General features: G+C 40.4%; 1 protein-coding gene and 1 long non-coding RNA gene across 3 annotated transcripts; both read left to right on the forward strand.

Annotated features, from left to right (window-relative positions):
• The first annotated feature begins 3,075 nt into the window (after window positions 1-3,075).
• On the forward strand, window positions 3,076-8,221 carry wfikkn2a (info WAP, follistatin/kazal, immunoglobulin, kunitz and netrin domain containing 2a). 2 transcript variants are annotated; one of them, XR_001425966.1, is made up of 4 exons: window positions 3,076-3,600; window positions 4,284-4,600; window positions 5,487-7,420; window positions 7,504-8,221. XR_001425966.1 is itself a non-coding variant. In XM_015040407.1 (3 exons), exons 1-3 carry the CDS (start codon window positions 3,388-3,390, stop codon window positions 6,682-6,684), a joined length of 1,728 nt encoding a protein of 575 aa, XP_014895893.1. In that variant the 5' UTR covers window positions 3,076-3,387; the 3' UTR covers window positions 6,685-8,221. The 2 variants fall into 2 exon arrangements, 1 of the variants encoding a protein (XP_014895893.1); XM_015040407.1 differs by having other exon boundaries at window positions 5,487-8,221.
• Window positions 8,222-12,122: 3,901 nt separating this feature from the next.
• On the forward strand, window positions 12,123-14,590 carry LOC106952352 (uncharacterized). The gene is made up of 2 exons (XR_001425967.1): window positions 12,123-12,387; window positions 12,514-14,590. It is a non-coding gene; the product is annotated as an uncharacterized LOC106952352 (long non-coding RNA).
• The last annotated feature ends 8,755 nt before the right edge of the window (window positions 14,591-23,345 follow it).

Consider the following 23,345-nt stretch of genomic DNA (forward strand, 5'->3'; position numbering starts at 1 on the left):
TTGAAATTAGACACTTTTATTAAGCTTAAAATGCACCTATAATAGACATCTAGACATCCAGCACAGGGAGTAGAAGCAGTGGATCTACATGGTCAGGCAGCATTAGTCGCAAATTCATTTCTCTGTCACTAAGCGTCATTCTCTAACAGATCAAAAAGTATATCCCAAAAATACTTTTGGGAACAAACAACAAATAAAATACATTATAGTTTGTGGTTTAAAAAAAAAAAAAAGTGAGAAATCCTCATTTCGCTCATTCCTCTTTACAAAACTGTACTAAACCCCGCATAGACTCAGCGTCTGAGCTACGATTGCTCACAGACACGGTGAAGGTCAAAGTCAAGGTCTAATTGCAGACAATACATGACTGAAGGCTGGTAGAGCGGCCCCCACGAGGGGTCCCGCATGTAGCTTGATTCAATATGCTACATGCCCTGTAGCCTCAGTGTTGACAATGCTGGGAATGCAGGGTCTTGAGGGGTGAAGGTTAAGGGTGGGGGGCCTAACGGGAGAGGTGGGGGGAACAAGTGGGTGAGTAGACAGTGAAAACACAGCTTGACTGTGTTTGCACATTTGCAACCAATTGAACTTGTATATTTGTGAGCAGTTCCACTTTCCTATAACGGAATCCCTGTCACTAATGCATATCAGCAGCTAGATAAACAGATTTTGGCCTCATGGCTGACGATCCCACATTTCCTTTAAATGTCCGGAGATGTCTCGTCTGTTTACATGTGAATTCCCTCACAGACAACAGAGACCAGACAGAGACCGCTGGGTTTGGCCTGAAGATCTCCGGGCCTCATTAGAAGCAGCAGGGGTCCGGCTTGGGAAGCATAATATCCATATCTCCGACCGCACCCTGCATGCACCACAATAACAAGTATTAAGGTTTAAAACATTACCATAGAGAGCCATCCATGGGAGAAATTCTCCATCCATTTACAAACTTCTGCTGTTCTTGCAGTTTTACCAGACACTTTGTCTGAGGTTTTAATTTTTTTTCTTTTTTTTTTTTTTTTGCACACTGGAAATGTTTTGAGCACAAACAATCACAGGTCTTTAAACTTAAAGCAATTTATGTCTAACTTTATCCACGCCTCTCCTAAACCTTCCGTCTTTCCGTCCGTTGTCTATCCCCGACCACAGGGACTCGCTGTCCTTCAAGACTCGAGCAGAATTCAAGTTTCAGTCACTCACAGCAAGTTTTACAGATGTATCAATCAACTTCCACAAAGTTCCTCTTTTGTCTTGACAGATCATTTTCCAAATGTCTTGTTGACTATTAAAACTAGTGTTGGAAATTACTTTCTAGACTGACATTTGTCAATAACCTAATTCCTCATCTCATTGTTTTTAGATTAATTCTTGATTCATACAGGCCCAGCAGTAATTAAACAGTTTTTGTCTAATTATGCTGTGTGATTCCAGGTTGGCTTGGATAACTTTTTTTTTTCAATGATATGCTTTTTGTATTTACTCAGATAATCCTGTCTGTCTGATGTAAAAACATTTCTAAATGGTCTGAAATATTTATGTTTGACAAAAAAAAACAAAAAAAAAAACAGCAGAAATCTGTAAGAGAGCAAATATCTTTTTTTTACAATATAGAAAAAAGATATTTTATATTACTTTCAAAATTGTTTGAAAGTAATATAAACAAATGAAACAATATTTGAAAGTAATTGCAAACTCATTTTTCTTTCTGTTTTAAACAAGCTGAAGCATTCACACCAGCTGTTTGTTTTGAAGCCTTTTCTTCCAGGAATTGCTTTTATTTGCAGCATGACTTCAAGCTGTCTGCACTACTTGTGACTTCTTGCATGTCAATATTGTGCTATCAGCAGATGGTGTCTATAGTACTCCATTGTTGACTGCAGTATTGCCTTCTCAGAGTTAAGATAGGACAACTATTAACAACATATTTTATTTTCAAGGAAATAAACTGCAGCTGGAGTGTAGCTGCAGTTTACCCTCCAGCTGTAAACTGCAGCTACACTCTAAATTAAAGTGTTTCTTCTTTCTGTTTGCATGTGCAAGTTTGTTACTCTGTATGAGAAGCTATTAGTGCCAAAAATCTTACCCTTGCTGTAAAAAAAAGTAATATGGAAATCACTGACAGCGTAAAAGCCGATTGAGCGCTGCTTTGTATGTCATGCAGCTGCTCAATAGACTCATGTTCATAAGGGCTGCAACAAACAAAATGTTGCAGCTCTTATGAACATGACAGAGCAAGATTTTTTTTTTTTTTTCAATTTTCCATCATGTGCAACTTGTTGTCATGATATATGATACTGTGGTCAAGTTTTTCACCACTTCTATAGAGTCCCTACTTATTCAAAGTAATTATTTCAAAATTTCTTCATTAGGCCGGTTGATACTGTAAGTAGTTTGACCCTAATTTCTTCCCATAAATACCATCTACTTGTACATGTCTGTACAAATGTGTGCTTAATGGTTTGTTGGTTTGATTGCTTTTTGAAGTCAGAGGTGAAAAATAGCATCACATAGAGTTTAGGGCGTTCAAATCAGAGAGATTATCCACTGTATCTGCTTGCAGTCGTGTTTAAAATTAAACTACGATTCTATAAAAATGCAGAAATCAATCAAAATCTTACAAAGTGGAGTGAATTTGGCGTCATCTACTGGAGATATCTTGCTTAGACGGCCAAACTAAATATGAAACTGCACAGCGTAAAGCATATAAAATAATCAGATGCTCTTGAGAGATTCCGCAGGGTACTTGTTTAAGTAATTCATTGAGCATGCAATTTAAAAAAAAAAAAATTAATGAGTCTATTGTTATGCAAGTGTGTCATTATAAAATAAATCTAAAATGAACCCATTTTCAATTTAATATATTCCAAATCTTTTTTTAAACTCATAAATTCTTAGTTTATGACTAGTTTCATGTAACATTTTGAGACCCTTAGAGTAAAAATAATCCTCCACCTTCCACCGACTTTGCCAGCTAAGGGTTAAGGCTGCCGCAGGTGTCTGGCCAGTTCTTCATGAAACAGCAAACTTTTTTTTTTTTTTTTTAATTAAGTTGATCATGACTGTAACGCAGCTGGGGGTTTGCTGTGCGAGCAGACAGGCCACTGTAATTCATGTAGCCATTAGCTTGAGGGGGGTTCGCACAGCCACCGTCAGCCTCAAACCGAACCCTTCCTGCAAAGCGTGGAGCGACAGCAGAACCTGAAAACTCTGCGGCTCGGGACCCAATCCGGGACGCTCGCTATACGATCCAATACATCTGAGTGGTTTTTGAGATTAATTAATGACATTTCTGGCAGCTTGAAGACTTTAATCAACGTTGCACTTTTGTTAAACTTCCAACATTTTTGATTCCCCCCCCCCTTCCCTCCCACCCCCGCCTCTATCGAGATGTGGTGGATGCTGTTTCCCCGATGGATTTGGTTTGTTCTTGGACATTCCTGGACTGTACTCCTGCATGCGAACTGCCGGGTGACAGCGATGCCTATGATGTCCGCGGCGAAGGTGGTGTACTCTCACGCAGGTCTGTGTCCCAATGACCTGAACCCCAACCTTTGGGTGGACGCGATGAGCACCTGCATGCGGGAGTGTGAGTCCGACCAGGTGAGCGCACACCTAACATGTTAGAGTAAAAATAATTGTGCTAAATAATCGGCATAATGAGAACGAGCTGGAAGTATTTTAAGATTATAGTAGAAAACCTGAATCACAAACTACGCTGCGCGCATCTCTTCCATATTCTGATAAAATAAACAATAAAACATTTCAAATTATTATTATTATTATTTTTTTTATCGTTTTAATTCAACCATGCTGTTATTAGATGCTAAATTACTGTGCGTCGTTTCCAAAATGAGCCCTGTTTCATTGTTAAAATAGTTAAAATAGAATTAAAGTAATGGACTGATGACCCCAGTTTCTGAAAACACTGATTTGGATTAATCAAACATGACAATGTGATAAATCTTATTTAATTTACACATATTTACAGCATCCTCCTCATTAATTGACGTCTCTAATTTGAGCACATTTATTGAGTGGGGGAAAAAAGTCCCTCTTCAAGACATTTTGTGCACCCTACTCTTCCACATAGCTAACCACATAACTTTCTTTTTCAGTTTATCTTTGTTTTTTTCTTTCTTTGTTTGCTTCCCTTCTTTCCTTCCTTCGAAAGAAAGAATTATTTAGCATAGCATTACACCACTGCAATAAGATAAATTATTTCAATGATTTTTCCCACATCGTTATCAGTGTCCAAACCCCATGTTTTCCTTCCCTAACCTCAGGACTGTGAGCCATTCGAGAAGTGCTGCCCTAACGTTTGCGGCAACAAGAGCTGTGTGGCGGCACGCTATATAGACGTCAAGGGCAACAAGGGCCCCATTGGCATGCCAAAGGGCGCCACCTGCGACAAGTTCATGTGCACCCAGCAAGGCTCCGAGTGCGACATCTGGGACGGCCAGCCTGTTTGTAAGTGCAGAGACCGCTGTGAGCGGGAGCCCCACTTCACGTGTGCGTCTGACGGCATGACTTATTATAACAAGTGCTACATGGACGCAGAGGCCTGCTCCAAGGGTGTCTCAATCACTGAGGTCACCTGCAGGTAACATGTTAAGTATTTTAGACATTTATTTGCCTGATTCGTGAGGTAAACGTCTTTTGCTTCTGCCATCGAAGTCTAAGTAATTTTATTTCTTGACTTTTTACAGTGTCTCGCAAAAACCTTTCTTACCACTTTTAACTTCTTCACATTTTGTCGCATTAAAAAAAAAAAAAAAAAAAAAAAAAGTTGTATTTTGGGATGTTATGTGACAGAACAACAAAAAGGGTATAATAGTAGTTTTCAAAAAGTTTGCAAATAAAACATGTGAAAAGTGTGGAAGGATTGTGTTGCACCAAAATAAAATCTGGTTAACCAACATAAATCACGGAATGCATTAATAAAGCCCAGCTGTGTGTAATTTACTCTGATTGTAATTCAGCTGTTTTGTGAAAGCCTGGAAGGCATGTGGGGAAAATTACATCACAACAAAGTCATGCAACAACACAGTGGCTTCAGTCAGAGGCTTCCTCAGGTGTCCTGCAACACATACCTCTACAGGAAATCCCTCCTGCCAACAACAATGACCATGAGCATGTGACCCTTAGAAAATATCTAATTTCCTTTGATGAAGAGCTAAATTTGAGTTAACTAATTTTGAAATTTATAATAAAGAAACAATACAGAACTGTGATAATAGAAACAGCAGCATTTATTGTCCCGCAAAGGGGAGCTTCAGATAAATATTGGTAGAACATTAATGTGGGATTAGTTTATGAAACACCGACACAAGATTTGAACATCTCATGTCATGTCATATAGCTCCAGATCCAAAAAACTGACTGCCACAAAACACAAAGATCAAGATTTTTGCTAGGCACTGTAGAAGTAGTGCATATATTCCTTGCCATTTATCACTGACTCACTATCTCATTTTATCTACCTACAGGTATCACCTGTCCTGGCCAAACACAAGTCCAATCCCCGTGGAGACCACATTACATCCCACTACCGCCCTTCAGACCACCATCCCAACTGACATTCAGCTTCCTGCCATACACAACTCACCCATCAAACAGATTGTGTTTGTGGGTGAGACGGCCAGCTTCTTGTGCGAGGCGTCAGGGAAGCCACAGCCAGAAATCACCTGGGAGAAACAACTGAAAGGCAAGGATAATGTGATAATGAGACCCAATCACGTACAAGGTAACGTTGTGGTGACCAACATTGGCCAGCTGGTCATCTACAACACCCAACTTCAAGATGCCGGAATCTACACATGCACAGCGAGAAACGTCGGGGGAAGCGTGTCGTCACACTTCCCCCTGGCCGTGATCAAGAAAGAACCGAGAGGCAAAAGTGCGGAGGGGAACAACACCAACCTCCCGTTCCCAGCAGCCGAATGCCTCAAGAGTCCCGACACAGACGACTGTGGAGAGGAAAGCATCAGCTGGTACTACGAGCCAAAGAGGAACAACTGCTTCACCTTTACCTACAGCCAGTGCAATAAAAACCTAAACCACTTTGACACCTATGAAGCGTGCATGCTGTCTTGTGGGGGGGAGCTGGCGGCCCCCTGCAGCCTACCAAGCCTACAGGGTCCTTGCAAGGCATATGAGCCTCGCTGGGCGTACAGCAGCACCCTGAAAAAGTGCCAGTCCTTTGTTTATGGAGGCTGTGGCGGCAACGAGAACAACTTTGAATCTAAAGAGGCCTGCGAAGAGATGTGTCCCTTTCCGAAGAACCACAACTGCAAAGTGTGCAAGCCTCGAGGCAAAATGGTCTCCAGCTTCTGCAAGAGTGACTTTGTGATCCTTGGGCGCATGACCGAGCTGACAGAAGAGCAAGAGTCAGGGCATGCATTGGTGACCGTGGAGGAGATCTTGAAGGATGAGAAGATGGGTCTAAGGTTCTTTGGCAAGGAACCTCTGGAAGTCACCCTTCTGAACATCGACTGGAACTGCCCCTGCCCTAACATCACCATATCCGACGGACAGCTGATCATTATGGGGGACGTGCACAACGGGATGGCCGTCCTGCAGCCCGACAGTTTTGTTGGCTCCTCCAGCACTCGCAGAATCCGAAAGCTGCGCGAGGTTGTCCAGAAGAAAACCTGCGATTTCCTCAAAGATTTCTCTTCAACCTAATATCATGCCAGCAATACAGCTCCTTTGTGTTTGTTTTCAGATTGCTTTAAACTCCTGTGACCTCAACAGTCTGTCTGACAGCCAGTTTTTTTTTATTTTCCCGCCTTGTTCCTACTCTTCTCAAAAGATCTTAGAAAACTGTTTTCAAAATGTATTTACTCTGAGAAAAATATTTAATATTTTACCCTAACAAATCATATATTTTATGCACTAACATTATTCAGTTAGTACTATTTTCATACAATTATTATATGCCTTTTGTTTTGATGGGTGTTTTGTACTGTTCGTACTGTGTGTCAGCTGTCTTTAGCTCTTAAAGGGATAGCTTGGGTGCTCAGGAGATTTTAAGAGGAGTGATGATCTTACCTGCTGTAGATAAATACGGTTTGAGAATTAATTATATAATATTTTTACAAATTGCTAGCAAATTTGTGAGACTAGAATTTCATTCAATATGAGGGAGTTCAGAAAGGCAAGATAATTACTGCTCCTAACTTCTTCACCAAATGGACTAAATATTAACTTAAAGGGAATGTCAAGTAGTTTTGAAGTGAGGTCTTGATAAAAAAAAAAGAAAAAGTCATAAGTAATTAATATCTTATATTCAGTAGATCGCTCAATATATGCCTTCACTTGGTAGAAAACTTGATTAGTTAAGCCTGAAGGCTAAAGCTAATGCTAGTCTGAGAAAGGCTAACACCAACCTGGACTTCTACTGCCTTAAAGCAATTCTGATGTAAAATTATAGAAGAATCGCTGCAGTTTATGTAAGCACTACTTAGTTAACCTTTAATTCATATCCACATTTGTATTGGTCAGAAACCCTTACCTTCATTCTGCCTAGTTAGCCTCAGAGGCCGAATACATCAGCTCATTCAAAAGCATTGTTGCCGTTTATGCTACTCTATAACACGAGTAGTTAAATTATGGAATAGTGTAGCAGTATAAAGTTGAATAGAAATAGCTCTCATTTAAACTGTCTATTACGTACCTGATAGTGACTTAAAGGTACAGCAGTCACTGTAAGCACGCGCTCCTTTTTATTGAGTCTGTGACCTGAGTTGTTTTACGCTGGTAGAAGTCCATGTTTTTTGGGGGCCCATTTGGGACTAAATATCATTTGCTCAGCCTCTGGAGTCAACTAATCCGGAGCTTACACAAACTGAAGATGTCAGAGGAGCTTATAATGCAGATAAATTGTTTACTTTTTATAACTGCTTAACAGAACCTCGCATTAAAATTCCTTAGCTACCCCTTTGAGATCACAATAATGCAATACAAAGCCTCAGTTTGTCTGCCAGAAACAAATAAGCTCTTGGGTTCCATTTTTTTGTGGAATCACTGTGTTTCATTTACAACACTGAATATGTTTATGGACTTGTTTATGTCATATTTATTTTTCTTTATCTCTATCTTAGGACCTTGTTAAATGGATATATGCAGTACAGATGAATATGAATCTAATTACTTACAGAGCATTTTTTTTTGTCCTTTATAGCCAATATTAGTAAATAAATAAAGATGATTTCTGAATTTACTTTGTGCTCTTCATTTTTTGTAGCGTCAGTCCTCAGCTGAAGGGAATTCAAGCAGTTTGCCGATTTGCCTTAGCGCTCTTTTAAGACATACTTCCATCCATGTCCTCCTCCTTTGCTCTTGTGTGTAACACTCACACACTCGGGCTCTTGTCTGGCATTAAAGTCTGAAGCAGGTCACATTCCAGCCCAGCTGCGGTGGCCTGCCGAGCTGTGTGTGTTGTGTTGTGTCTGGGTTTGGGGCCCTCGCATAGCACACACCCCGCCGGCCGTCCATTCGCGTTGCGCGGCCTCTTTCATGTGCAAGAGGCCGGGGTGAAGGGGATAGGGAGGAGGAGAGGGACGCTGGCTGATTCTTTTCCTTTCATTCACTTCTGCCGGTCACATCTGTGTTTGGAAGACATAATAGAAAACACAGAGCAGAAAGGAAGGGGAGAAAAACATTAGGCGGTATGAGAGGTTATCGGTATACGTTTCTACACTTTCATGGCAAGATCTTTACGAAATCCTGGTGCCTCTGGAGCTTGTGATGCAATGTGCGCTGAAGCTCATTAAAAATCTGTCTCAAGGACCAGCTGAGCATACATTAAGCGGGTGCTAACTAATGCGTGTTGCCTCCCTTCCCCCTCTGAGCTTTATGTCTCCTGTTCTTGTGCCTGCTTCCTCAACCGTTTGCCTCCTCGGATCGGACAGACGACCAGCCTCGGGAGATGAACTCTGGCCTTGCTAATGAAAAAGGGGCCGCGGAGGAAAAAGGTCACTTTCATTAGAACTGTTGACAAGTGTTAAGTAACTGGCTGCCCTCCAGACTGAACTCCACGGAGCCTCCTTGATGTTCTACGAATCACAGCCGGCTGCTGATTTCAGTATCACGTTCACTTGGAGACCACCAACTAGGCAACCTGCCAGACAGACTAGAATAATAGACCAGAAAGTCGCAGCTACACACAGGGAGCAGAAGCAGGGAAAAAAGAACTTGGTATTCAGAAAAGATATTTACTTTCCTTTGAGATACATCTGTTTTTCACATCCCAGTAACTCAGATCTAAGGATGCCACCTGTAAGGTCCATTCGAAACTGTTCTAGGCATCACTTATGCATCAGAAAAATATAATACAAGGCAATTATTATTGCGTATTATTTTCACTAAGGATGCTCTGTCAGCTTTGTTGATGGTCAGCTAAGTTTGTTCTTTTTAATTTAAGCTGAATGAGTCATACATAACAAGGAAAAAAGAAATAATCTGCATTTTGCTTATACTGACACCCTCAAGGCTAGACGTTTACACGCATTTCCTTAATATTTGGAAGAAAGTCATTTAAGCTGTGTGATGACTTGGTTCAAATATTTTGAGGGCAACTTCTAGAATCTTCTTCCAATAATTTTCTGGGCTTTAGGTTCATTCCTTCAGACTGAATTTGTGTAACTGCCTTGCTGGAAAACACTTTTTTCTCACACAAACGTACTGTAGGATTGGGATCAGGGCTTTGTGGTTGAGACTTTAACTAAAAACCAAAACCTATTTAATGCAACCGATAATGGCATCCACAAGATGGCAGTACTTCACAATGAAAGTAGACTGTTTTGCGACAGAGTAAAAAAAAAAAAAAGAGGAATCTTTTCTTGTTGATTGCAGAGTGGGAGTCGGTTGCTTTTCACAAACTATGATTACCACAGAAAAATGATCCGTAGTAGATATTTTAAATCGTGCACTATCTAAGCTTTGAAGCTCATTTTCTTATGATTTCCTGACTTCCTGTCAACCACTTCCAAAATCTCTCTACTCAGAGAAAGAGTCACACGCCACTTGAATGAGTCTAATAGCTGTCAGCCAGATGGTCTGATAGATTGTGGTTGGTGGAATGGATGAAGAAATCTATTACTGGATGCAGTCCCTGCACAAAATAATAGGCACAATAACACACACACACACACACACACCCACACACACAGAGCTCTGTACAGCACAGCTGGTCTGTATTCAGGCAACAAAAATTGCCAGATGGAATGAAACAGAGAAAAGGACACGAATATGAACAGCTATACATGTTTGTGCTAAATTTAAAATATCAGCACTTCACATTTAAGTCATTTTGAATGTGTCACCATCCAGTGTATTGCGTGAGTGATGAGCTGGATGTGTTTTTACATGCTGGAGCCCTTTGTGCTCTTGCTTGGCTGTACAAACAATCACAATAAGAAACTCATGTGAAGTGTATGTTGTTGTTTTAGTACCTGGAACAGGAGTTTCACGTGCAGCAGTGTCAAGTGGGAATGTTAAAAAAACCCTCAAAAAAGCAACCAATTAAAATTAAATAAAACAAATAAATAGGTAGGACATGCTGCATAAATGTTGCTAGAGGACATGGACAAAGTCTAAGCTTTTAAGGACTTTACAGTCCTTGGTCATGCAGTTTACCTTGAATATACAAGGTCATGTTTTCCTCCTAAATCGTTCGAATAACAATGTGCTTCTAGTCCTTGTTGGGCTTCATCTTAGTGTTTTCTTTAAATTTGGGTCTGCAGCTGTGAAACAGAACACAGTGACCTTCGTCAAGTAGTTTTTGAAACTGTTTTATTTTCTCAGTTTGTGACACATCTCATGACCATCTCATGTAAATGTGAAAATGTGGGATGAGTCAAGAATTTGTAAAAGAGCAACAAAAAAAAAGGCTTACGTTTTATCCCTGCATTATTAACTGGAGAGGAATTAATTAATCTTCAAGTCCTCTTAGCAACATCTCACATCAAAACAGAGTAAATATGCTAGTTGTTTTTAAAAGGATTTTATTTATATACCTAGACTTTTCAGTTTGTTGTTAGTTGTATGTCTTTTTAACAAACTTCTTTTTTTTCTTCTGAGTTATGTTAATTTATTTCTAAGTCCTGCACCATTGGGCAAATGTATTCTGTTTCTGCTTTTCATACAGACCTGAACAGCACAAGTGTCTGACCCTCCAGTGTTTTTCCATTCTGTCCAATCCTTATTTTCATTTTATTTAGTGCTCATTTCTCCTGGTGCCAAATTTAGCTCCTCTCCTGCTCTGTTCTGTTGCACTCCTGAGAGTTTTACATTATCTGGCAGCACCCAATGCTTCCGTTGGCTGGCAAAAATATAAAGTGAGTGAAACATGAAATAAGGGGTTCATTTAGTATTTTAATATCACATATATACACACATAACTGTCTTTTCTTTTCATTGACCAAATGAAATAAATGAATCTTCTCTTTGTGCCCTTAGATCCTACATCAAACTGAATGCCAACGCTTCTATAAAGGACGTAATTGGCCCATTTTTTATTGGGCGAAGGCTTTCCTTCTGTACTGTTTGTCCTCACAAGGTCTCTGCTGACACCTGAGAAGAGAAGAATGGAGGAAAGGGCAACCAGAAAAGATAAAAAAAAAGCTGAAAGTAGTATGCAAGGACACATGAAGCAGAAAAAAAAAATCAAGATGAATGTTATTACTGGGATAAGATGGAAGCACAGAGGTCACAGTAACTTAGGGAATGTGATAGGATCTTAAAAGCTTTCCTCGTGGGGATTCTTTCCCCCTTATCTTTTTTTTTTTGCTTTGACTATAAATAGCACACCTGCTGGTTGTGAGAATAAACTTGGAAACGGATGCTATCTCTTTTCTCCCTCTCAGATGAATAGATAAATGCTGATGATAAGAAAACACAGTTAATCTTACGGAAATATCTCTTGCTCCACTTTTCTGTCTATGATTTGGAAGTAGCCTATAATGGATCACAGGCTACGAAAAACCAACTTTGTGGTTTTGGTAGAAATACAGAAACCAAACAAAAGAAAAAAAAAATCTTAAAGCAAACGAAACATATCGATGAATCTTGCTACGACTCGATGAGATTACACATCAAATGTGACTATTCTTGCTAGGTCCCCAGATGTAAAGTTTTGTTTTTCCGTTGCTGCAGGGGGGAGACTGTCTCTTTAATGAGATGTCACACCACCAGTCCAGTCTTTATACACGTCATGTGCCGATGCACACACAAACACACGCATTCCTTTAGGCTTCACATTGCACAGTTCAGCAGCATAAACACACATTTACGCTGCAGACACACAACAAATATCACTGTCTTCCTCCGGCGTGAGCAATAACCAGAGAGAGAGAGAGAGAGGGAGCAGCAGACAGAGAGACTCTGGTAGGAGTGGCTTGAAAAGAACGGAAAAGGGGGCAGAGATAAAGGGATGCTCGGGACAAAATGTTCTAATCTCAAGCTCTACTCGCAAAGAGTTGCTCACGGTTTCCACATTGTTTCTTTTTTTAGGAGACAAGGAGTGCTGTCCCGGTGTGACCCAGCTGGATGGCAGCAGAGCTCAGCTGCTATCAGGGAATGAAAACAAGGAGTGTCAGTCCTCATGTGACTGATTACATGTGAAGGGAAAGAAAATCTCTGTGTGACGTGGAAAGACACCCGAAGCTTTAAGTTACACTTCGACTTGCTGCTTGAAGTGAATTGTACGATTTAATCAAACCAAGAACAAAAGACGGCGGAAGATGGCCACTGCACATCAAGTGTTTGACAAATTCACTAAAACTTTAGAAAGTAATGTTACTAGTAATTTATGGCATTTAGTATTTACCGATAATTACTGCAGTTGTGTCACTAGTAAATGATTACCTAACGGCACCTTGCGATAGTGTTCACACTCTTGGACCCTTTTCAAAAGTCATTTCGGGAATAGTTAGTTAAATATATATTTATGATTTGATCTAATACAATGCAACTGTCTGATGGAGGCTTAGCCTCTTAGTATAAGGCTCCATTACAGTCTCTGGTCTTTTGCAGCTTTTTACAGATTTTCTGTCCCGGTTTGCCCAATTTAAAGCTTAATCCGCCTTCCGGGTCTCAGTTTAAAAGAAAGCACCCAAGCTGAATAATGCTGCCACCGCCGTGCTTCACCATAAAGATGGTGTGTTCAAGGTGCTAGCCTTCTGTCATGCAAAACCTTCTGCGTGTGTGTCCCGAATGCACATCACATGTTGGAGCAACATTGGTTTTGAAAACTTTCTGCTGTATCAGATACTTCCCAATAAATCATTAAAAAAATAACTTAAAATATTCACAGCCTGTAATAATTAGTTTTGTCTGTCAAGACAGTAAACAGACCTCACTGTGGATGATGAAGACTTCTGCAAGCATTTCTCCTTTTGCTTTTCAGACTCTTGTCTCTGTGAGGCTGAAGGGGAGCCTGTGGATGAGCGTCTCTTTGAGGGTTGTTAGGCTCTGCAGACACTGGGGGGAGTGCCAGGCTGCTGTCTTTTAACGAGTTCAAGTCAGACATCCAGACTGGAAAGGGCTTTATTCTTTGCTTTGAATTGTTCCTTCAAGGTTGATTTTGCGGTCAGGCAATTTTAATCTGAAAAAAAAAAAAAAAAAAAAAGATGTCTGCCTGACTAGTAAGATTGTTGATCAAAGAAGGCATTTAGAAACCGTTGTTCTCACTTTTTTGTAAGAAAGAAAAAAACAAACATTTGTTGTTAATTGATACTCATTCTAGAATTTGCTTTTCTCAGAAGTGAGGTGTTCAGTTCAACACTTTGCATAACTGCTGACATCTCATAATCAGGTTTTTGTGAAGGGAACTCACTTCATAGCAAGCGCTTGTTTGCACATCAAACACGGAAAAACAACCTCCATTCGACGGCAAATGTGCAGATTTCTGTTTTTGGTCAGTGTGAACACAAAACAAAAGCAACCAACTTCATGCTGGTGCAATCTGGACTAAATTCTTGGAATCTCTCTTCACAACAAACCCAAACATGTGACCTGTCGGTCATCTAGCTAGCTCTTTTGCCAATAAGGGCTCACACCTATTCTAAGTGTCTCCAGGATGCAAAAGTGTTTTGATTCAGGTGCAAAAATCAGGCAGCTTCCAGCGACTTCAGCTTTAAACTTGGGATTAACCTCAGATACTCCATGAGTCCTGATGATATAATGTTGTTGGTAGTTATTGGAGAACAGAGACCAGGCGATCTGCTTCAGGAAAAGTCTGTTGACTGCGATGATATCAGTAGCAGGATAGTAAACGTGGTAAGTGTGGGGCTGCTATTCTGTAAACCTCCGGACCTGAAACCAAGTACAGTGGATTGTGTCATGATTTGACTGTCTTCTATGACAGTTTCATAAGAGTGAAAATGAAGAATAAGATAAATATATGTCTTTTTTTATTTTCAGCAGCGAAAACACACAAAATGAACGTTCTAATTGCATTGTAGTCGAGATTTGGCAGCAATAGAGTTTGAGAGCTACATCGTGGGGTGTTGGCACATGGCCTGCTCTTACAAAAGAAAGAATGCATGTGTGAACATATTCATTGCCTCGCCTTTTTCTTAAAAAAAAAGTCTGTTGTGTTTTTATTAACGCATGCTTCCATTCCAGCCATCTTGCACCTGTGCTTGATCACTACCCTTCTCAGCGGCTTGTAGCTAATGTGGTGCCCTCGCGTAATTAGTCGGTCACTTATACCCTGGCTCAACGTCGGGTGCCACTCAGGCTTGTAAGATGCAGATGTCAAATATTTTCCTCAGAAAGTCATGCAGTAAAAGACCGCATTACGAACACGCGCAGTCACTTCGACTGCACTTCGGCGACGGTTTATCATCAGATCGCGTCCTCGGTTTTGACGTTGCGCAGTTGTGCAAAGTTATCTGTAATAAATATTTCAAACGCTCGGAGTCTGACCTTATTTCCAGAGCCCTTACGTAAGTGTTCGCCACTTGAAATGGAAGGAAAGCGCCTGGGCTTGTCAGAGGCAGAGTGCAAGATAGAAGTTGCTGCTGAACTATTTTTGGATTGCAGTCAGGTTTCTTTCCCCCAGGGTTTGTGCCTCAGTACCATGAGAGTTAGGGAATATCAATCAATGCTTTTATTGTTTGTTATGGAATCACTCCCCTTCCCTTCCCCCCAACTGTTTGATTGGCAGGGACACTATCAGCCTGTCTCCCTCTGCTGTATTACAATGCGAGCTGAAAAACATTTCCCAGAGAAAGAGAGCAAAGGACTTGTTTGAACTTAAACGCTGCTGTGTGGCAGGGTAAACTGGGACACATGCTTGAAGTCGCGCTCCTCTTTTAACCAGGGATTACTAATCGACAGGTAAAACAGAGGGATAAATTACATTTTCCACGGCTGTCCACAGACACACACACACACACGTGTGTTTTCGTGAACGTATCTGAGTCTGCGACGAAGTAAATGCGTTTAATCCGACTACGGGCAAAAATCCTCACGTGCAGCTCACATCTAATCAAGGCCTCTGTGTTTGTGTGTGAGTGAACTGTATTAATGGGTTTGTCAGATCCCACGACCTCGTGCTTAATGCTGAGCGGCTTAGGCGGAAAGTCTGTGTAGGTATCACATGACACTTGACCTCCGACCTGTGCCGTGTCCTGCACTAATTAGGGAAAGAAAGGCATGGCAGAGAGAAAAAAGGGACAGAGTAAGTTGTGACAAACAGAACAAGGCCGCACTGGCAGCTGAGGCTCATCTGTCGAGATCGAATAAAACGCCAGTTTAAAGTGCTTTTGTTGACACTTTTCCACAATCAACAACAAATGAGTAAAACTCTACTGTCAGTATTTTAGCCCTCTTTTCTCGGATTGCAGTCTCTACTGTGGAGTTTTCATGTATTTCAACAGGAGCTAGTAAAGAATAAACCGTCACTCTGCACTAATCTTGGATTCTTTCAGGTGTATGTTTCAGCTTATCGTCCTGTTGGTGACCCACGACCCACGACCCACAAATGAGCCTGAACTTTCACGAGTCCAAATGCTTCACTCCAGAAAGCCTTGGTAGTGTGCAGACAAACAGCGTTGAAGGCTGCCTTTCAAACTCTTTTTTGTGGAAAGTCGACTCTGTAATTTGAATGCTCATGAAAAATGAGCATTGAAAAGTTTTTACTTGCCGCTGCAATCCTTTGTCTTTAAAGTTTTTTTTTTCTGCATAACTTTGCAAATGAATATTTGGCAGCAGTCACATCATAGACAGTTGAAACCAGATATTTACATATGGTGAATGAAAAAAAAAATAAACAAGCATTTTTTTTTCCCACCATGCGAAGTTAAATCAGACTAAACTTCTCTTGTTTTAGCTCAGCTATGATTACCAAATTTATTTCTATTTGCTAAATGCCAGAAAACTCAAAGTTTCAAATTTTGGAATTTGAAACTTACTGACATGTAAATTCCAAAATTTACATGTCAGTATGAGGGATAATTGTAATTTGAACTGTATGACCTGGGTCAAACCTTCTGGTTTTGGGTTTGAGCGCACCCGTGGACGTCTTTTAAATGCCACACCTGGAACACACTGCTTTCCTAAGCACAAGAAATCAGCCAAGATAGCAAGAAGTGAACAGTAAAGCTGTTTAAGTCTGGCTCATCCTTGAGAGCAACATCCAGATGCTTGAAGGAGCCGCATTCATCTGTTCAAACGATATGCAGGTACAGACATGATGGGAATGTCCAATTATCAAAGCAAATGTATAAATAATGTAGCTGAGAACAGCCACAGCATAACATGGCTGCTATGTTTATTTATTACTTCATTCGATGTGTTTTCCCAACAACTCGACTGTTTTTCATGTGTTATGTGAGAAACGAACGGTTCTTGTGTTACACCAGGTTTCATCATGCACTATAAATATCATGGAGCACTGACTTTTCAGCTCAAATCAGCTGTCAGCGTGACTTTTCTTCTTTCTATACAGAAAACACCCAATTGGTTTCCTTATTGTTTTAGAAAAAATAACCCCTAGCTATACCATGAGAAAGTTCATTTTGCAAAACCACTTGGGTATATATTTAAAGAAAAACAAAGCTTTTTATCTCAAAATATAGACATAGTTAAACACAAAAGTAAAAAAAACAAACCCTAAACTTCAACACATCAGGTCATGAAATAATAATATGTACAAAATAGTTACATAAATAATTACAAAGCACTTAGGAATGTTAAAGTCTGAAACAGATTGCATCAAACCTTGATGTGTGCAGTTGCAAGACAATTTAATTCTGTCCTCTGTGGTCCATGAACCATTCTCTCACACGGTGCAATTTGGATCTAATATCTGTTATAATGTCTGTTCAGAGCCCATGTCATCTTCCTGAGCAGCCATTCGTTTTCACCTCCAGCTACAGTCGACTTTGACGGGCAAAATTGATGTCATTCATTCACCTGGGCGAGCATTTCAAGGGAAGAAAGCAGTGAGAAAAAACAAACAGGACTGAATGTATTGACTTTTTTTTTTTCCCCTGGTTGTGTTTTCCATTAGTGTTTGGCTGTGTGGGAATATACAGAGATGAGATGAGCAGAGATGCTGTGTGTTTGTTTGTTTTTTTGTTTATCACTGCAGCTCTTTGTTGTACAACACTGCACTGCATTAACTCTCTACCTCGAAGCCTTCATCCTGAAATGTAATCGTTTATTGTACCAACTTACGCTTTGCTCTCGAAAGACAAAACAAAACAAAAAAAATGCAAATGAAAAAAAAAATACTGATTTTCCTTATGCCATGCATAAGCATGGCAGGATTCACACAGTAATACATAGCTGTGTAAATTACATGTCTGATCAGATCATTTAATTATGTTGAAGGAGAGAGGGAGGGAGGAAGGAGTAGAGTATCTTTAACATTATCAAGCTTTTCCTGTCCATAGCAAAAATAAAACTTTCTGGATACTTTATGTGTCACCGTAATTCTTCACTTGGTAATAATGAGCATGTTTTTTTTTTTTTTTTTTTTTTTTCATAAAAGTTGCATAGTGACAGGTGCAGTAGGTATTAATGGGCTGATGAGTCAGTATGTCTGTCAACCTGCTCCTAAATATAAAAGTGAGGCAGGCGGTTGTAAAGCCCTTCTCATTGCATCGCATTCGTTTAGCACTCGTTACATAAGAGAGAAAACACGAAGCACATGCGGCTCAGGATTTGCATGCGTACGGGAAAAGCAAATGCACACACGATGAGCTAATGGAGCTAACAGCTCCTGCCATCGCTCTTTCACAGTTAAGGTCTAATTAACGAGAATATTTATGTGTTTTTATTTACTCTAATCACGGAAGGCTACAAGATAAATTTTCTTTGAGAGAACCTTGAAGAACTCTGCTGAACAAAAGTTAAGATCAGCCCCAATTTGTTAATGAACCACCAGTTTAGCCTTTAAACTGAATGTTTTCTACCCACTCTCAAAGAAAAGTAAGTAATCCAGCCAAATACCCGTACTATTTGTAGCGTGATATTCTCTCGTTGAGCTCTGCCCCTAGGGTAGAAATACCAACATGATCTCAGATGAGAGAGCTTTTCCTGGAAAGCATCATTCACTTTATTCGTCATATTCATCATCCGAGCAAAATTTAGGCCAAACAGGGATGCCTAAGCGACTGAAAGTCTACTCTGATGTTCGCCACAACCTTCCTTAGAGTAGAGCAGAGGACAACTATGGTGTCATCTGCATAACAGTGCATTTTTGCCTAAGGCTTTAGATGTGTTCCTCCTCTGGTCTCACTAATGGGAATGCAAAAATAAAATTGTACCTAGATTGAGCCTTGTGGGATTCATTTTAAACCTTTCAAAAAGTACAACACATTGTTTTCTCGGAAACATTTTCCAGGCCTGTGTTCCTGAGTGCACTTAATTTCTCCATATTTATACGGTTTTCATACATGGACTCGTGTAGCAACATAACAACAATGACTCTGGCATAAATCAGCTGGATAGGTTCAACCTCCAACTCCTAAGAGACGACACAGTGACACTTCAAATCTTTTTAGGCTTAAAAAGATTTGAAGTGTCACTGTGTGGGTTGACCAAGTGTCACCTGGTCAACCCACCGGTGGGTTGACCAGGCACTTGTGTTTGAGCTCTGCAGGTAAACAACATGAATCACAGACTTTTTTTTTTTCTAACTTCACTGTAAGAAAAGGCTTTAATGTTTCCAAAACAATCCCCCCATATGAGTTTAGCACAAAAACTTATGGGTTTACAGCTATTTAACAGATTTAGCAAATAAGAGAATTGGAAAACTTTTTTTTTTTTTTTCCCCTGGAAGATCTCAGTTCATAGAAATGGAAAAAGCGATGGTAAATATTAATTTAGCGTAAATATTTTAATATATTATGTATTATCCAAAAAGAGAAAAGGCAGACACGGTGTTTTCAGGTGTGCTGCTCGTTCGGGGTGTGAAGCGAAACTCTTTCCTGCTAATCAACAGAAGCTGCTGTTGCCTTTTCGCTTTCCCTCCCCTCCACTCCGTCTCGGATTCATTGTAATGCAGCACAGAACCCTCCACACATGGACTTGACAAAGACCGCTTGTACTCCAGTAGACCTTGGGCTGGGAGCCTTTGTGGCAAAAGTCTGTGACCTCACTCTTTCCCTTTTATTGCACAGACTCACATAACACAAACAAATGTACTTCTGAGGGAAAGCACAGACGTGTGGACAATCTGGGTGGAAAAGAAGAAGAAGAAAAAGGGGGCTTCCACACAAATTAAACTTTGTGTTGTTTACAAACACAGAACTGTTCCCGTCCACACATATGGACACTTACGTTGCCGTTGCGTAAATACTCACCCCATTTATTCTCAACCCAGCTGTGGCTCGACCTGGCTTGTAATAATACTGACAGCTTTGGTCCTTGGAAAGCTTGGAAGATACAAACAAAGCTGACAAACATGCAAGCGAGTGTGTTTGTGAGCCGTATGTGTTGTGAATGGATGTGTGTGTGGGAGCCACATTTTGTCATGACCGCACACACTGAGGTTCCAGAAAAGGTGGCAGTGTTTCTGTACACTTGTGGGGTTCCCGCCTGATAAAACAAACACAGTAGTGATAATACTGATGCATTATTTGTTTCCAATATACCTGATATTTTGAAGAAAAGGTTTAAGACTTTGTGGGAAACAAATCAGTTATTAACCGAGTGTCCAACAGTTTCTAAAAATCAGAGCTACTTCTGGTCTTTTTTTTTTTTTTTAAATCTTTTTACGAGATAAATATATTCACCTATTTTTCTGCTTCCCTGACCAATTGAGCCTTGATATTTCTTTCAAAAGTGTTCCTAAATTACTAATTGTGTTTGTGAAAAGTCCAGATTTACCAGATTTCTCCTCACAGGTTTGTCTCGTCTCAGCTCCAGATGTTAACTGTGGCGTCCATCTGATAGTCCATCTAGGATCTGTTATTGCTCCACCTTTGTTCTCCTGCAGTCATACTTGCTTTTCTGCTTTTTCAGACTTCACAACCAGACTAGCTTGACTTGACCTGTTCCAGTTACATTTGTAAAGTAGACAACTTTAAAAACTTAAAACAAAAACAAAAAAAAAAGTAATTGGGTTGTGCTACAAAGCCAGAGTTTTTGGTTTGCAGGCAAAGTGTTGCTTCTTTCTTGTACAGATTTAAACTGAGTTAATTCATGCTCAGAGTTCACCTCTGAAACATTTTGAAATAAACTCACTTTTGCAAAAAAAAAAAAAAAAAAAAAAAAACAGTCATCATAGATTTTTGAACAAAAAATAAATAAAGTCTCTCCCAGGGTCACTCACAAATTTATAAATTGATGTTGTCATCATGCACCACTTGCAACTGGGCCTTTGCTAACTTGAAAGTAAAATTAGTCAGAAGCGTTACTAAGGCTGCGTTTCCTATTGTGGCCCAAGAGGCTGAGTTGCCTGTGTTGTGATTTGGTGCTATGTAAATAAGTTGAATTACCTAGAAACCCACCAAGAGATTATTTCCGCACTGCAGACTCATGCACACCGAAAGCAAACCCAAGTGCAAAAAAAAAAAAAAAACTCAGCGTAGTACATAGGACATGTTAGGGCACGAGTTTCTAGTTGATGTTTGTTGTTATGTCATGACACACAGAAACGTGTACAGCTGTCAGTTTGAGGGAAGATGCTGGCGGTTTTTTTTTTTTTTTTTTGTGGTATATAATTAAATAACGCCAGGGAAAACTGCACCCAGTTCAAGTTCGTCAAGTAAAAAAAATTGCATCTTAAGTCCAACGTTGTCCAGGATATTAACACCAGGAATGAAGTTTCTAATTTAAATATGCTTGTGCATGTTGTTCTTGTGGCCAAGATTTGAATTGAGGAAACTTTGAGTATTCAGATACAGAGATCACAACGATCTCATATATTTAATAATAGTCTATTTTGAGTCAGCTTCCGTTTCTGTGGATAAACAAAGCAATTCAACCTGGCAGGTGCACCAACTCTTGGGAAAAGAACTGGTGGCTTTCGTGGATGAACAATGTCGTATTCACTAACGAAGCCCCAGAGGTTCTTCTTTCTACACAGTTCTACACTAATGGATGCATAATCAATAATACAATACCAGAAAGGGAAAAAATATACTCCAAGGACCGAAGTAGATAATAAAAAAGCCTCCACTTAACAAACATCGAAGTTGGATGAATCTATTCATGCACAAAACAAGTTATTTAAATCTATCTTTTGATATGTATGAACTTATCGAGGGAACAATCAAACATAGTTTTATACGGTTTGTGTTGTTCAAGGACTAAGAGAAGATATTTTGGCCATATTTGCTTTATGTAATAGTCCGAATTCCTAAAGGAGGAAATAAGATTTTGTTAACCTAATTTACTTTTTAATTTCAACACCGTATAATAAATAAATGACATAAATTGTGTTCTTATACCAAACATTTCCTGGGAACTCCGTACATTGCTCTGGATGGCACTGATCTGATCTCCGTTTCAAAGAGCCCAGCAACTCACAGAGCCGCACATGAACACACACGGACATGTGCACACGTCGGTGTTCGTCGGCCACAGACTGACATGTAAAGCAGCTGCGCTGGCAGTCGGCTGTGTGGCAGCCAGGGGGAGGAACACAACAGAACAGAACAGGACTTCAGCAATAATACCACGGCGGGTCAAGCCTGAGAGAGAGAGGAGACAGAGAGGCACAGCCTGCTGAGCTAGGCCTCTCATTATGTGGGATGTAATCTGAGCTTTCGGGGCGCAGACCGGCCCTCTGACAGCGCTGAATGGGGGCGGCATCGGGGGCAAAGGGGTGATGAGGGGAGGCTGAGCACCGGCCCCCCTCCGACTTTCCTGTGCTTTCACTTTGCTTAGCTCGGCAACTCTGATTATAAACTAAGAGAGTGGGTTGGATATTTGGGGCGTGGTGGGGCTGGGGTGGGAGCAGGCAGCAGAGATTTAGGTGGACACAGGGTGTTGAAGGTTTGGGTTACAGCCATGTGATGAAAGGGTTACCATGCAGTGCTTGGTTGGTTGGTTGGTTTCACATTTCTCAGCAATTTTTTTTAATATGTTTCGTGAGGTCACAACCACAAACCTCAAATTATTTTACCCATCCATAGGATGCAGGAAGCATGTGGAGTCATGTGCTCTGGTAAAATGAGATCAAAACTAGATTTCCAAATTTCTACATGTGAAACGCAGTCTGAACACAACATTACTGCTGAAACACAGAAGTGGCATCATCATGCTGCGGGCCTACTTGACTGCGGACAAAGAAGCTGGACAGAGTTGATGGAAATATAGATGAGATAAAAGAAAACTTGTGAGAGGCTGAAATGGAGTTGAAACTGGGGCAAAGGTCAACTTTAGAGGGCAACAACCTTAACGCCATGCGTTGAGCTGGTCTACTCAAAGCCTCCTCCTGAGTTCAAATGAAAGCCTGTGGTAAGACTTGAACAGTGAATTGAAATGTTTTCAATCAAATCTGACTAAACTTGATCTATTTTATAAAGAATCGGCAACAAGTTCAGTCTTGAAGCTGGCACTCAGGGACATTTCAGATTTCATTTTTGTTGCAAAACTAAAATGTCGCATTTTTGTTGTACAGTTTTTACAGTTATGTGATACTTTGTGCTGGTCAGGCCTGTTGGTCAATCAAATGCAACTCCAATAAAATACACTGGAGTTTAATGGGTATGGAAGCTTTTGCAAGGCAACATGGGGCACACAGAGATTTTAGNCAGCCCGTATCAAAGGGCCCGGTACCCCATACTCCCGGAGAACCCCCCACAAGGCCCCCCTGGGGACACGGTCGAACGCCTTCTCCAAGTCCACAAAACACATGTAGACTGGTTGGGCGAACTCCC

Source organism: Poecilia latipinna, unplaced genomic scaffold (genome assembly GCF_001443285.1).
Source record: "Poecilia latipinna isolate Pla-1442-1.1 unplaced genomic scaffold, P_latipinna-1.0 Scaffold509, whole genome shotgun sequence".
NCBI lineage: Eukaryota > Metazoa > Chordata > Actinopteri > Cyprinodontiformes > Poeciliidae > Poecilia > Poecilia latipinna.